General features: G+C 44.1%; 2 protein-coding genes across 4 annotated transcripts in view; both read right to left on the bottom strand.

The window, feature by feature from the left end:
- Positions 1-13,614, bottom strand: part of TMEM114 (transmembrane protein 114) — a 996,508-nt gene that overhangs the window by 328,713 nt on the left and 654,181 nt on the right. The gene's annotated exons all lie outside the window — the stretch shown is intronic.
- USP7 (ubiquitin specific peptidase 7) overlaps positions 1-13,614 on the bottom strand; it is a 72,323-nt gene that overhangs the window by 2,920 nt on the left and 55,789 nt on the right. For all 3 annotated transcript variants that reach the window (XM_050774229.1, XM_050774230.1, XM_050774231.1), the window contains 15 exons: positions 12,489-12,598; positions 10,280-10,436; positions 9,036-9,180; positions 8,319-8,449; positions 7,232-7,366; positions 6,305-6,406; positions 6,006-6,111; positions 5,070-5,162; positions 4,918-4,985; positions 4,442-4,542; positions 3,557-3,710; positions 3,071-3,138; positions 2,487-2,595; positions 2,316-2,393; positions 952-1,052 (listed from right to left, as the gene is read on the bottom strand). In XM_050774229.1, the coding sequence (XP_050630186.1) occupies positions 952-1,052; positions 2,316-2,393; positions 2,487-2,595; positions 3,071-3,138; positions 3,557-3,710; positions 4,442-4,542; positions 4,918-4,985; positions 5,070-5,162; positions 6,006-6,111; positions 6,305-6,406; positions 7,232-7,366; positions 8,319-8,449; positions 9,036-9,180; positions 10,280-10,436; positions 12,489-12,598 (1,658 nt within the window). The remainder of the gene's footprint in view (positions 1-951; positions 1,053-2,315; positions 2,394-2,486; positions 2,596-3,070; positions 3,139-3,556; positions 3,711-4,441; positions 4,543-4,917; positions 4,986-5,069; positions 5,163-6,005; positions 6,112-6,304; positions 6,407-7,231; positions 7,367-8,318; positions 8,450-9,035; positions 9,181-10,279; positions 10,437-12,488; positions 12,599-13,614) is intronic.

Raw genomic sequence — 13,614 nt, 5'->3', positions numbered from 1 at the left:
TATGTTGGGCAGGCTGGTCTCAAACTCCTGACCTCGTGGTCCGCTCACCTCGGCCTCCCAAAGTGCTGGGATTACAAGTGTGAGCCACCTCGCCCAGTCTTTTTTTTTTTTTAAGAGGATCTGAAATATCAGAAACAGAGACTGGGGGCAAGGCAAGCAGAGGGGGTCCCCTCGAAGCACGAGATTAAAAGGCTTTGCTGGACACAGGGGAAGTGGCCACATTTGGGCAGAGATGTACAGACTGGGCCTCCGAAACTTGTGTAAACCTTTCTCACAAGGAATTCACATTCAGTTGATTGAGGCATTTTCCTCACTTACTCTTGTTATTAGGTAACAGATTAGCGTCTCACTGTTTAATAACTGTTTTATTAAAACTAAAGAAAATTTGGGAACCAAATGCCCCCAAAGGCCATTTGTCCTCCAAGCGACTACAGGTCAATGTAGCGAGAATCATTCCCCTCTCTCTGAAATAAACAATCAATTCAGGGGCTTCTTTCTACAGCCCAAATGCTGGCTAGATGGATCAGAAGTGATTCAATCTGTCAAATACAAAATCAACAGTCACCCTTTCCAGTTTCAGTTCGTCATTCCAATGGAATCATACGGTTCCTCTGTTTGGCTTTTCTATGGGAATCACGCCTTTTGACTACAGCTAATGTTATCAGAAGATGCAAGGCGAAGAAGGACAAACATGGCTTAATTGTGAAACGTGCATAACCCTCTGCACCACACCGCCTTGATGGTTACCCTTGAGACTTGAAAAACTGGAGCAACACTGGGTCTGTGTTGAGTTTCTGTGCAACTGTCTTTGCAACCTGAGGCACACCCCACTGAGTCTGGGAATGATGCGCATAGATTCTGGCTGGGTGATTTCCACCGACGCGGCTGCAGAGGTCAGCGTTACTGCCACCCCTAACTAACCGTCCACATTTGGGCTCAAGAAATACTTGCCTAAGTTTCCCTGATGCTTTCTCCCCAAGCTCCACGGCCTTTTTACATTCTTCTAACAGGTCCCGGACACACCCATGCTTGTCTGGATATAGTGTTATTTCCTAAGTAATGAAAAGATAAAATAAGTGCTTTCAAGAAAGCAAAAAGTCTGCTACCACAAAGGAAGAGAGGAGAAAGTTGCATCATTGTTCTCAACTGTCCCCAGCTGGCCCCCATGTTCTTGCTCTCATTCCCACCCCAACTCCCTCATCTGTGAATTCACTCGCAGTGAGAACACTGGCCCTAACCTAGAAACAACCAAATACTGACAGGAGGTTAACAAAAGTGGCCTTGATGCAAAAAGCCTGTCATTTACAGAACACCTTCTCAGGAAATGATCCTGAAGGGTCACCCAGGGCCTTCCCAATTCTCAGCACAATGAGAAAGGAATGCTGGTCCAGATACAAGACCAGAGGCAGACTGTGGGCCTTCAGGGAGCTCAGTTCTACAAAGGTGAGGCTATTTATGTCTCGAATTTTCCCTCTATATTTGTAGAGCTAGAAAGGGTGAGAGATCTGGCATCCAAATAGGTACACAGACTTTTCTGAAGAACCACCTAATGCCTGTAATGCCAACACTCTGGGAGGCCTAGGCAGAAGGATGCTTAATTAAGCCCAGGAGCTCAAGACCAGTCTGTACAATACAGTGAGACCCTATCTCTAAAAAAAAAAAAATATATATATATATATACACACACACACGTATGAATGAGCTGGGCGTGGTGACATACACCTGTAATCCTAGCTACTTGGGGGCTGAGGTGGGAGGATCACTTGAGCCCAGGAGGTCTAGGCTGTCGTGGGCTGAGATGGTGCCACTGCACTCCAGCCTGGGCGACAGAGCGAGACCCTGTCTCAAAAAAGAACCACCTAAAATGTGGCTGGGTGTGTCTTCTGTTTGGAGTAAGCATGTGACACTGGAGCTGTCTACACTAGCAGCTTGGGGAGTAAGCGCACAGTGGAGTCAAGGCCCACTCCATTCACAGGCCTGCTGGACTCCCTGAGACCAGGCCGTGGCAGGAATAGCTGGAGAAGGATCCTCTCCCTCAGCCAAGTGGCAATGCATAAGCATCACAGTGGGACCTGGAAGGGAAGGGCTGGCTTCCGAACAAATGGTTCCTTAGCTTAACGTGTGATGTACCCAAAGGCCTCAGGAGGTCTTGCCAGGAGGCAGGAAAGACTGGCCCAGGTCGCCCCCAGCCCCTTTCATGTGCTGTTGTTTAGAGTGCTTTTCTTTGGTGTCTTAGTTTTCAACGTCTGGGGACAGGTAGAAACAATAAGCAAATTCCAATAAAAATTAAAATTTATAGTATTAAAAAAACTCACCTCTTCCCTAAATTGGCTGTTTAACCATATACATTTAAAACTTCGCCTGTTCTCAAAGTCTGTGATTTTCATCTTAAGCTATTAAGAAAAGAAAGATTCACGTCAGATACCGTCACCAAAAACCCAAGCCTTCTCTTTATTACCCATAGTTACATTAATTTGGACTCATACCTGCTGATAGTAAAGTTTCTTAGGTTGTCTAGGCTTGAAGAATTGTAGAAGATCTCTTAAAGTACCTTCATAATTATGTCTAAGAGGATTACCTGGGCCATCCCTATAACTACACAAGAAAACAGCATATAAATAAATGACTTGTTTATTTGCCTACAAACAAATATCTGTGAGTGAGCATAAAAGCAAACCACTGGCCTTACATCTGGACTTGAAATTTGGACCTAGCATGGGGTTTAACTTAATACTCCTGTTTCCCGAGAACTAAGTCCCACTCGCTGTCACACTTGAATGCTCTCTGCCTTAGTGACAAAAGACCCAGCAGCCTGGCAGGACTGACCAGCTGGACACATGAGAGATGCACTGAGGATGTATCTAAAGTCAGTCTGGCTTTGGATGAGGCTGTCAATTATTTTAACATCTCAGAGTAATGTGGTCAAGATGTGAGTGGTGACAATTCTGAAACTAAGCAAGAAATGGCATGTCGGGTGAAATGGCGAGCTAACTATTAGTTCCAAGATGTTTCAATGAACTGTGGAAAGCATGCAGTCAACACCTAGCAAGTGTCCGTGCATATGACTTACCCTTGTGACTTGAAAAACTGGAGCAACATTGGATCTGTGTTGAGCCTCTGTGCAACTGTCTTTGCAACCTGAGACACAGAAAGGAAGGTTCATATTTTGGGGAAAAAATTGAAACCTGGTCATAAACTTCATGATTAATTATGTAAAACGTGCTATGAGCAGCCTGAATTTAAATTCCGTAGGAATTTATTAAACAGGAATAAACTGTATTATTCCTTAATGTATCACCATGGGAATAGCATATCTGATGAAGATAACTTTGAAAAGTTTTCACTTTTAATGGTGAGCTCTACAGGTTCTTTTCTGATGGCAATTATTCTAGCTCCCATGGCAGTATCAGCCTGAATCCACTTCAGTGGGAGATTTCCTCAGGCATAGCCCCTCCTGAACCAAAACCATGAGATAGCTTCTTCGACAAGCATTTTAAGAAAGAAATTTGTCTTTCTGGAGTGGGATCTGAAGAGGAAAGGAGCATTTATTAAATACCTGAAAATAATTCATTCTATTTGATAACGTAACCACAAATCCAGGATCATTAGGGATTGTTTTATCACAGAAAATGACATCAACGCGGTGGTAGAGATCTCGGAAATATTCCTTTGCGGTGGGTAATTCACTGTTATCATTTTCAGGGTCATCCCTGGTGGGGGGAGAAAGTTTGCAGTCTGAATCAAAGACCATGGCAGGGGGTAGCTGGTAAAAATGGCATCATCTTTTACACAACAGTGACACCAACAGGCTCTCTTGCAAGATAAATTCAGGTTCCCCTTTGTAAGCGAGACAAGTATGCAAGGGGATGCACTGAGCCAGGCACAACGTGGTGGCTTTACATTCTCATCCCACTACAAAACAAAACCCCCTTAGGTAACAGCACCTGCGCCTCCTCTACAGGAGCAGACTTGGACGCAGTGTCTTGCCCACAGACCTGACAGGTGGTGGAGCCCAGTCACTGACCGTGAGTCAGCAAATCAGGGCTTTCATGTGCCATCGAGCCGCTTTCAAACACTGAGTGTCTAAGACCAAAGACTGGTTGGTTTACATGAAGACAAACTGAAATGAATTACCCAAGTAGGTACATTCTAAGGAGTTTTGATTTCATAAATCTTAGGGGAAGGAAGCAATTGTTCCCACCCTGCTAACAGTTGCCACGTGCACTTGAGACATTTTAAGGAATTGAGAAGAGCTTTATGAAATGAAAATGTTCACCACACCTAATTTCAAAACCCAGAGAAAGCCTGTCAACAGAGCTACATTAAAAAAACAAAAACAAAAACGTGGCTCAGGATCTAGGTACAAATGTTTCTTGGTTCTACAACTTAAAAAAATCCTGAAATTAGTAGAAAGTGATACAATCCTTCACAAAGTACATACTTCTGAAATACTATGATGTCACCATCCATTAGTTCATCAAGGGCTTTATCAAGAGACACGTCATAGTCCTGAATTCTCTCTGTTAAATTCGGTTTAACTTCCTACAGTGAAAGATATAAAATTGTTACATTGCAAAGTTTGTCTAATGTTTAATATGGCCAGATAGTCTTCCATGTACTTAAGTATTTTCTGTACACCCAATTCTATTCACGTTTTAAGTTAAAATGTTAACGGAAAAAGCTAAATAAATAAATCCACAAATATGTAAAACTGATTCTAAAAAAATAAAAAATAAAAAATAAATTAAAAAAAAAAAAACAAATCACAAATCTAAATATGTCATTCTCAAGATCATCTGAGGCCCTGAGTTAGTTGGTAGACCTAACAGAGTAACAAATTCGGGGTAAAAAGAACAAACAAAATCCTCCACAAACTACTAAGAATATACTAATTATGGAAAAATAAACCATCCAAACCTCATAGAGGATAAGGCTAGTATCTTGAATAAATCCTGCTCTGTCACACATAACTGGGAGCAAGTCACCTAGGAGAAAGAAGATATTGTAAATGTGTAGCTGTAATGTACTGAGCAAACTCTACTCCGAAGGTAAGTGCACAAAGGACTTACGTATTTTACAGGATATTGGTGTGTAGATATGCCCACAGTAATTCAAGCTCCGCGTTTTGGGATCATACATCTTCAAAAATAACATTACATCATCTACAAGGTTAATAAACAAGTTTTGTTAAGATCCAAACACTCAGTACAATGCTTAAAAAACAAAAAAACAAACAAAAAAAAAACAAAAACAAAAAAACCAGTAAGCTGAATAGCTCAGTGACAAGTGAAATGACAGCTTAAGGTACCTAAAAGTTACTTCAGATGTGGCTTAGTCACGAAGCTGAGGCTATGACCGCAGAGTTTCCGAACATCAGACCCATGGAAACCCACTACATTTAGACAGTCAAGACGGTATTGAGTGCAGCAAACTTAGAATTCCTAGTTCTGAGACCTGGCACTGACTGGCTGGAAGAGCGTTGCCACGGGAAGATTGCGCATGGTCTTGTGTCTTTGCCAGAAGTGACCACTCACAGCAATAAAAGTGTCATTTTATAGCAAGGGTCAGCAAATTCCGATCCACCTGTTTTGTCGATAAAGTTGTACTGGAAGACAGCCAGCCCGTTCATTTACATATTCTTTGTGGCCGCCTTAGTACAGACAGAAAGGCCTGAAACGCCTGAGATATTGCCTATCTGGCCCCTGACAGACGTTTGCAACCCTGCTCTTTAGGATCTGACCAACGCGATTAGCACAGCACAGCAGCTGAGACTGAAGACAGAACAGGACGGCCCCACATGGCTGCTACTGTCTCCGGGCCTCACAGGAAACTTGCAGCCAAGTCAGTCTTATTTGACTTCATCAGGAAGTCAAGTGAGCATTTGTGGAATTGATCAACAGATCTTTCTGCAAGGGAAGAAGGCTTAACCCTGTGTGTTTAGAACAACAATCCAGGAATCCAACGCTACTGCTCTAAGTGCAGGCAGGCGTCTCGTGGGCACTTACGATCTTTATCAAACTTGGGTAAGGTCGCTCCACTAGCAGCCAGCTCGGGATCAACTGTTTCCAGGAATATTGTCCAAGGGTTTTCATTATCACTGAGCTCAATCATCTATTTCCAAAAGAGACGCTGATTTTAGAAGAGTCTAATGGCTTAGGTGACAGAGCGAAAAACTACAGTCAAGTACTGAAGAAAACGTCCAATTCTAGTTAAGTGGACCAAAAGGGAAACAAGCTGCACTAAGTGCAGAGGACTAACACCTCCTGCATGGTTCCAAACCAGATACGCTATTAACAATATTTACTGTTTTATTGCCGTCGGCTTCATTATCTAACATTGCTGGCCGTTTTGTTCCATTACTCCTTGCTTGCATGGGCCACAATCGAATTTGATCTTGTGGAAATCCCTGAAAAAATATTAAGAATAGATTAAGATAAAAACACACTCATATTTTAGTCCTCTGTATTACACACACATATGTATATACATATACATATATACACATACACATACATATATAGTCAAAATGTTAATGTTAAGATTGTGATTGTAGGCCAGGTGCTGTGGTTCACGCCTGTAATCCCAGCACTTTGGGAGGCTGAGACGGGTGGATCACGAGGTCAGGAGCTCAAGACCAGCCTGGCCAAGATGGTGAAATCCCATCTCCACTAAAAATATAAAAATTAGCTAGGCGTGGTGGCGGGTGCCTGTAATCCCAGCTACTCGGGAGGCTGAGGCAGGATAATTGCTTGAAACCAAAAGGCGGAGTTGCAGTGAGTCGAGATCGCGCCACTGGGTAACAAGAGTGAAACTCTGTCTCGGGAAAAAAAAAAAAAAAGAAAGAAAGAAAGAAAAAAGACTGCGATTGTAAGAAAAAGAATTCTAATTCTTTCCCGGTTGATTTGGACAACTGTGACTTATCCTTCAGGATCGAATGCCCATTTTACAAAAATAAAGAGGGGATGGGGGTGCAGGGAGTGGAGTGGAGAACGAGGAAAAGCGGTGGAAACATGTCTGCGAAATCCTGTGGGTACCCCAGAGCTGTAGTCAGGGGGTCAGTGGTTTTCTTGCACTTTCTCAGGCAGGAAACATTCCTGGGTCACACCCCTCACTGTCAGACAGTAGCTGGACCCAGCACCCACCCCCAAAGGCAGTTAGTCTTTTCTAGTGACAGGGAAGGAAGGTGGACCTTGGGAACCAGGGTGGGGACATCCATAAGACCGGCACGCACCATGGTCTGAGAGAGGCTCTGAACAAACTCGGCAAGCGAGGAGTTCTTCAACACTTTGAACACAGTGTATTTCACTTTTTCTTCATCGTACATGTCATTTCCTTGGTGGCCACAAAACTGGTCCTCTGCGACTATCTGAAAATTTGTATGAAAACACAGAAAAGACTTGACAACTGACAAAAAATGAGTCCACACTGAACACATTTAAACATTAAAATGCTGAAAACTCATTTTTTGTTCCAAAGAAACTTCTTCAGAAGACCAATGAAGAAAAACAGCATAAAATGACCAAAATGTAAACCTATTTATTTAGAAATAGGAGGCTGTGGGCTGGGCACGGTGGCTCACGCCTGTAATCCCAGCACTCTGGGAGGGTGAGGCAGGTGGATCACCTGAGGTCAGGAGTTCCAAGACCAGCCTGACCTACATGGAGAAACCCTGTCTCTACCAAAAATACAAAATTAGCTGGGTGTAGTGGCACATGCCTGTAATCCCAGCTACTCGGAAGGCTGAGGCAGAGGTTGAGGTGAGCAGAGATCATGCCACTGCATTCCAGCCTGGGCAACAAGAGTGAAACTCTGTCTCAAAAAAAAAAAAGAAAAGAAAAAAGAAAAGGAGGCTGTGTTTCACTGCAATAACTTAACTCACCTATAAATTGGACCTAGCTACATAGCCAACTGTGAGATGACCTCCTCCCTTCTCCAACCCCTACAGTACTTTCTGAATCAACACACACCCTGACGTGCACTTGATCGCTGCTCTGCCTGGTGACCTGACTTCTGACACCCAAGTCTTTACTCCTGAACCAGCCCTGCCCGCCACCAACAGGGCCAGGTGTTACAAATGCTCAGGCAGCTGCCCAGAGCAGCTCAGGGCACAAAAGTCCTGGTTTGTGTATCAGGAACTACTCTGGGACTGAGACCAAGCTCAGGAGAGCACGTGGAGCAGCTTCTCTCTGGGCAGTTGCCCTGCGGTGCGGTGGGTGACCCAATGGTCCCAGAGGGGCGGGGGCTGACCTGCACGTGCGTACAGAGATGGGTGCCCTGCTTCATGGTGACCCAGGAGTCCCAGAACGGTGGGGGCTGACCTGCACTTGCATATAGAGATGGGCTTCCTGTCGTTCCTTCCGCTTCTGAGCCTCGATCCTTTTCTCTTCTTGTAATCGCTCCACCAACTGCTGAGGAATATCATGGTCGGTGACCGCCTGTAAAACTTCACCTGCAGGACAAAGGCATCCTCTTTGACCTCTGCAGATGGACTTTCGCCTCCTTAGAAGCTCCTGATTCTAGGTCATCATTAATAAGATAATCTATTAGGCCAGGCTTGGTGGCTCATTCCTGTAATCCCAGCACTTTGGGAGGCCAAGGCAGGCGGATCACGAGGTCAGGAGATCAAGACCATCCTGGCTAACATGGTGAAACCCCATCTCTACTAAAAAAAAAAATACAAAAAATTAGCCGGGCATGGTGACGGGCCCTGTAGTTCCAGCTACTCAGGAGGATGAGGCAGGAGAATGGCGTGAATCCAGGAGGTGGAGCTTGCAGTGAGCCGAGATTGCGCCACTGCACTCCAGCCTGGGCGACAGAGTGAGACTTCGTCTCAAAATAAAATAAAATAATCTATTAACGTGAAATTACTTGGTACCATGAGTCTGCACAAGCCCAACCCTGCTTGTTTCTGGGCTGTTGTAAATATAGTGGAATAAGCATAAAACATGTCTGGACAAAAAAGGATACTGTGAATTCATGGTACAAATGTCAAGTCCACCACAGTAAAGGACAGAACAAAAGTGAAGGCTACTCACTCAGTTTTGATTCCCTGATATAGACTAACATGTAAGCATTAGTGCAGTGTCGAACAGACAGGTCGTCATCGTGACCCCCATAATTGTGCTCAATTGCTTCCTCTTTAGTGCACCTTGACACGACGTCGTCATCAAATTTACACCACTGCAAGGAAAGCAACACACATCAGCAGCGATCAAGCACTGTGACAAGCACCCAACACTAGATAGACAGCAGCGTTGTTCTAAAATGTGTGAACTTCTAGGTATGCCCCAGTTGAAAAAATATACATGTGTATACATACACAGGCACACAACTTGATGGTGTGCTGGGCAGGCAGAGCCTCAGGCATCCACTCATACAATTCACTAGGACCTTTGCCATCCCCATTCAACATTCTGTGGGCATTACTACCGTTCGCCCAATGGCAATTTTTCTAATCTACTCAAATAGCCCGTTTTCCACTTAGGTTCAATCTACTGACATTACCAACTCTTTACAGAATTAAAAAGGCCATACTGAGCACACCAAATGAGAGTTCAAATTTTATCCTTTAGTTATAAAATTAAATGGGTTGTTTTATCCTATCCCATGGCATTTTATGGAATCAAGTTAAGGGCCAGACTGAAGTCAACATGGCATGTCTCTAACAGTTATCTTCCCATCTACCTTGTGGATGGAGCCGTATTAAATAGTGGCGAGCGCTACTGTTACAGGTACTCTTCACTGTTTTCTCATGCTGTGGGGTCCCTCCATCAAATCTCCTTGGCAGGAGCTGGGTGCTGGCCCTGTGGTCTTGGAGGTAGATTCCAAGATCCTCATCTGCCAAATGAGTATGGCGCCCTCTACGCTCCCAAGGGTGGTGGTGAAGACTGCATGAGATCCCCATGACAGGAAACAAGTGAGGACCAGGGGGCATGCAGAGGGACATGCAACCAGCCGGCCTCTCCGACTGGGCCCATGGCATGGGTAATTATCCCACAAGCATTCAGAAGAAAATGTAAGTGTCTCACATGAGATATAAGGGATTCTGTAGGTTCCAACATTGATTACTAACGAAGAGAAGCACAAATGCTAATTTACTATTTCCCTTCAAATCTCAGCAATTAAATGGATGGGACAACAGCACGTAGTAGCCAGAGAATACACAGATCAATTAGGGGTCCCTGACAAGGTCCCAAGTAGGAACCAAAACAGGCTGAAGCAGAGCGTCTGTGTTAACTTTCTGATGAGCTCGCATTCAGTCCTGGGTCCCAGCACTTACTTTGCCATCCCCTTTAGGGTTTAGATAAACCACATAATGTCCACCATGATTATCTCCACTATGAACCAGGACTGCATGAAGAATATAATTTGCAGGGTCCTTAGGATCTGTTTTTTGCAAAAATTCATCAAGTGGTAACTGCTCTGGGAATTCAAACCTATTAGAAAACATTTTAAAAGAAATTCAGTATTAATTTACACACAAAAAAATCACACTTTACAGTAAGTAAGGCCATTTAATGTACTGGCTCATCTTTAATGTGATAAGCATGAACTGCCTTGGGAAGGCCTATGAACTACATAACGTAATGTCTACTTGATGGAAATAATTATTCCTAGTCAACATAATAAATACACACTACGAATAATTTAGGCTGGAGTAATTCCAAATATATCAAGAAATGATTCTGAGGGTCGAGAGGTTAAGACTACTAAGGATATCTGCAAACTGAGAAACATGAAAAATCAAATTCAGAAAGACATGTAAAAATATTTCCCACTCTGAATATCGACTTAGTTTTAATATTCTACAGACATCCTGAATTCGACAAAGTTTTAACTGGCTCTACAAATTTTGATTTACTTGACCAAATTTCACCATCAGGGTTGCAAAATTAAGAGGCAGGAAGGCAAGTTCCACGGGTGGGGGCTGGTCCCAAGCACAGCATTCGCCCCGCCTGTGAAGCAGCCAGCACTCAGTTCACAGCCCCTGCAGCCTTCAGGAATGGTGGCCTCAAGTTGCCAAACCTTCGGATTCCTAAACGATGCCAAAATCTTAGCATATGTAAAATCTCACAATTTAAAAAATGTTTGCCACTGGCTCCAATAAAAACAAAAACAAAGTAAGGACCTAAAGAAACATACCAACAGGTGGGAATTGGTCTGAAGGCTGCCAGTTTGTGAGTTCTGGCTGAGATAGCTTCTGACCTATATAAAGACTGAATGGGTGACGAAAGGCTCAGCTGGTGGCAAGTAACATGATTTGATTATACTCTCCATCAAACCTGAAAGCTGAATGACCAATCTACATTCCATACAAAGCTGGTGCTCAACCTACTCAGGATAAAACTACTGTATCCTCTATCAGACAAGGTAGTGCACACTGTCACTCCTGCACCTGGTATTTTAACAATCTAAAAACTACTTGTGGCTGGGGGTGGTGTTTCATGCCAGTAATCCCAGCACTTTTGGGAGGCTGAGGCCAGCAGATCACTTGAGACCAGCCTGGCCGGCATGGTGAAACCCTCACTCTATTAAAATACAAAAATTAGCCAGGTACTTGGAAGGCTGAGGCACAAGGATCGCTTGAGCCCAGCAGTTCAAGGCTGCAGTGAGCCACGATAGTGCCACTGCACTCCAGCCTGGGCAACACAGCAAGACTCCATCTCAAAAACATAACAAAATAAATAAAAATAGGGCCGGGCGCGGTGGCTGAAGCCTGTAATCCCAGCACTTTGGGAGGCCAAGACAGGCGGATCACGAAGTCAGGAGATCGAGACCATCCTGGCTAACAAGGTGAAACTCCGTCTCTACTAAAAAATACAAAAAACTAGCCAGGCGAGGTGGCAGGCGCCTGTAGTCCCAGCTACTCGGGAGGCTGAGGGAGAAGAATGGTGTGAATCCGGGAGGCGGAGCTTGCAGTGAGCTGAGATCTGGCCACTGCACTCCAGTCTGGGCGACAGAGCGAGACTCCGTCTCAAAAAATAAAAAAAATAAAAATAAAATAACTACTTGTAATTGGCATACAAACAACTACTTTAGCATTCCTGAAAACTCTAGCACATTCTAGAAGTTGACGCCAACTGAGAGACAACAAAATATTGGAAAATCCTATTTAAACAAATACACTAAAAGTCCCTGTGAAATAACATTTACAATTGGTCAAAATTAAATTTTTTAGAAATCCTGTGAATGCAAGATCTGTGAAGCAGAAACAGCCCCATCCTTGTGGACTTAAATCAGCCACAGCAGACAGCAGAGCTGGGACTGGGCAAAGCATCTTGAGAGGGGAAACAGACTCAGCAGAGGCGGCCTCTGAAACTTGACATAAATTCCTTTAACACTGCTGCTCTTGGGACACAGAGGTAGAAGGGAAATCTAAATAAATCAGACGTGGGACTGAAAATACAAAGACTGAGGAAAGCACTGAGACTAACCCCCTAGACCAGCGCAATGATGAAATCTTAACTTTACATTCCACTACAGATTACCTATCATTGATCTTGATATTTTGGTCCGTCTGAGGGTCATACATAAATCTCATCAGTTGTAGATGTAACACTGGTGGCAATGTTAGGAATTTCACACCTTTCTCGGCTTCCTGAACATTGAAAAAGAAATGCAAATGTAGTTAGCCTCTACTTACTCCTGGAAGCAATGAAATCAACAGCGGCTCAGCAAGATTGGAACATGTTTGGGGACTCTGGAGACAAAGGCAGGGAAGTTTAGATGTCCATTTAGGGCATCTTTGAAATGTTTTCTTTAGGTCTGTTTATGGGTCTCTTTGTTCGTTAAAATAATGCTGCACCAGCATGACTGTGAGATTCTCTTACCTTGGATTGTATTCTAACTTGATATCCAGCAATGGGGGAAGAAATGGTTAAGGAAATTTAGACAGTCATTTGCTGCTGAATTATACAGTCATTAAACACTGTGCAAATTATGGAGATCCACAGAAAAATCGTTAAATGGAAAAGCAGAAAACTCTGGTTATAATTACGCAAGATTAGGTATGCTTATGAAACGCCCCAACAGAACCAGTAGCAATGAACCCAGTGATGGGTTGGCAGGATTATAAGCTTCCTTTCCTTGGGCTCTTTGATGTTTGCATAAGAACCCATGTATCACAGGGCACGCCCTTAGTGCTTATGGCTCAATCCCACTTCTAAGAAAGTTCTGATCCAGTGTCAGCAAGGCCCTTCCCCAGCTGACTGCCAGCCTCTGTGGGACAGGACACCCCAACTTCTCAACAAGCCTTCTCTGGGGACATCAGACTCTACAGCTCTCGCCCCGCTCTGTCTCTGCTCCATCTTGGCCAGCTCTTTGTTCCTCAGTAAAATCAGGCTTTGCCGATCTCACCCACAGCCAGGTGGTCAGGGTCCCTCAATGCACGTCTGACTCACAGCTCTATTTCCAATGCAGACTTTCCTTCTGGCTGGAAACCCACCTGCCCCGTAGCTAGCAAGAGACCTGGAGGAATTGGGGGCCATAACAAGACACACCCGTATGCCAAGATTCTTGGATGTACATGAGCTGCTCGTTTGTTTAAGACAGGGCTATCTTAGGAAAGACAAACACAGACCTCAGGAACCCACTCCACAGTGGGGAAGGGCCTGT

Source organism: Macaca thibetana, chromosome 20 (assembly GCF_024542745.1).
Source record: "Macaca thibetana thibetana isolate TM-01 chromosome 20, ASM2454274v1, whole genome shotgun sequence".
In the NCBI taxonomy this organism is placed as follows: Eukaryota; Metazoa; Chordata; class Mammalia; order Primates; family Cercopithecidae; genus Macaca; species Macaca thibetana.
The sequence above is the reverse complement of the archived record's forward strand: the minus strand, read 5'-3'. Positions and strand labels throughout refer to the sequence as shown.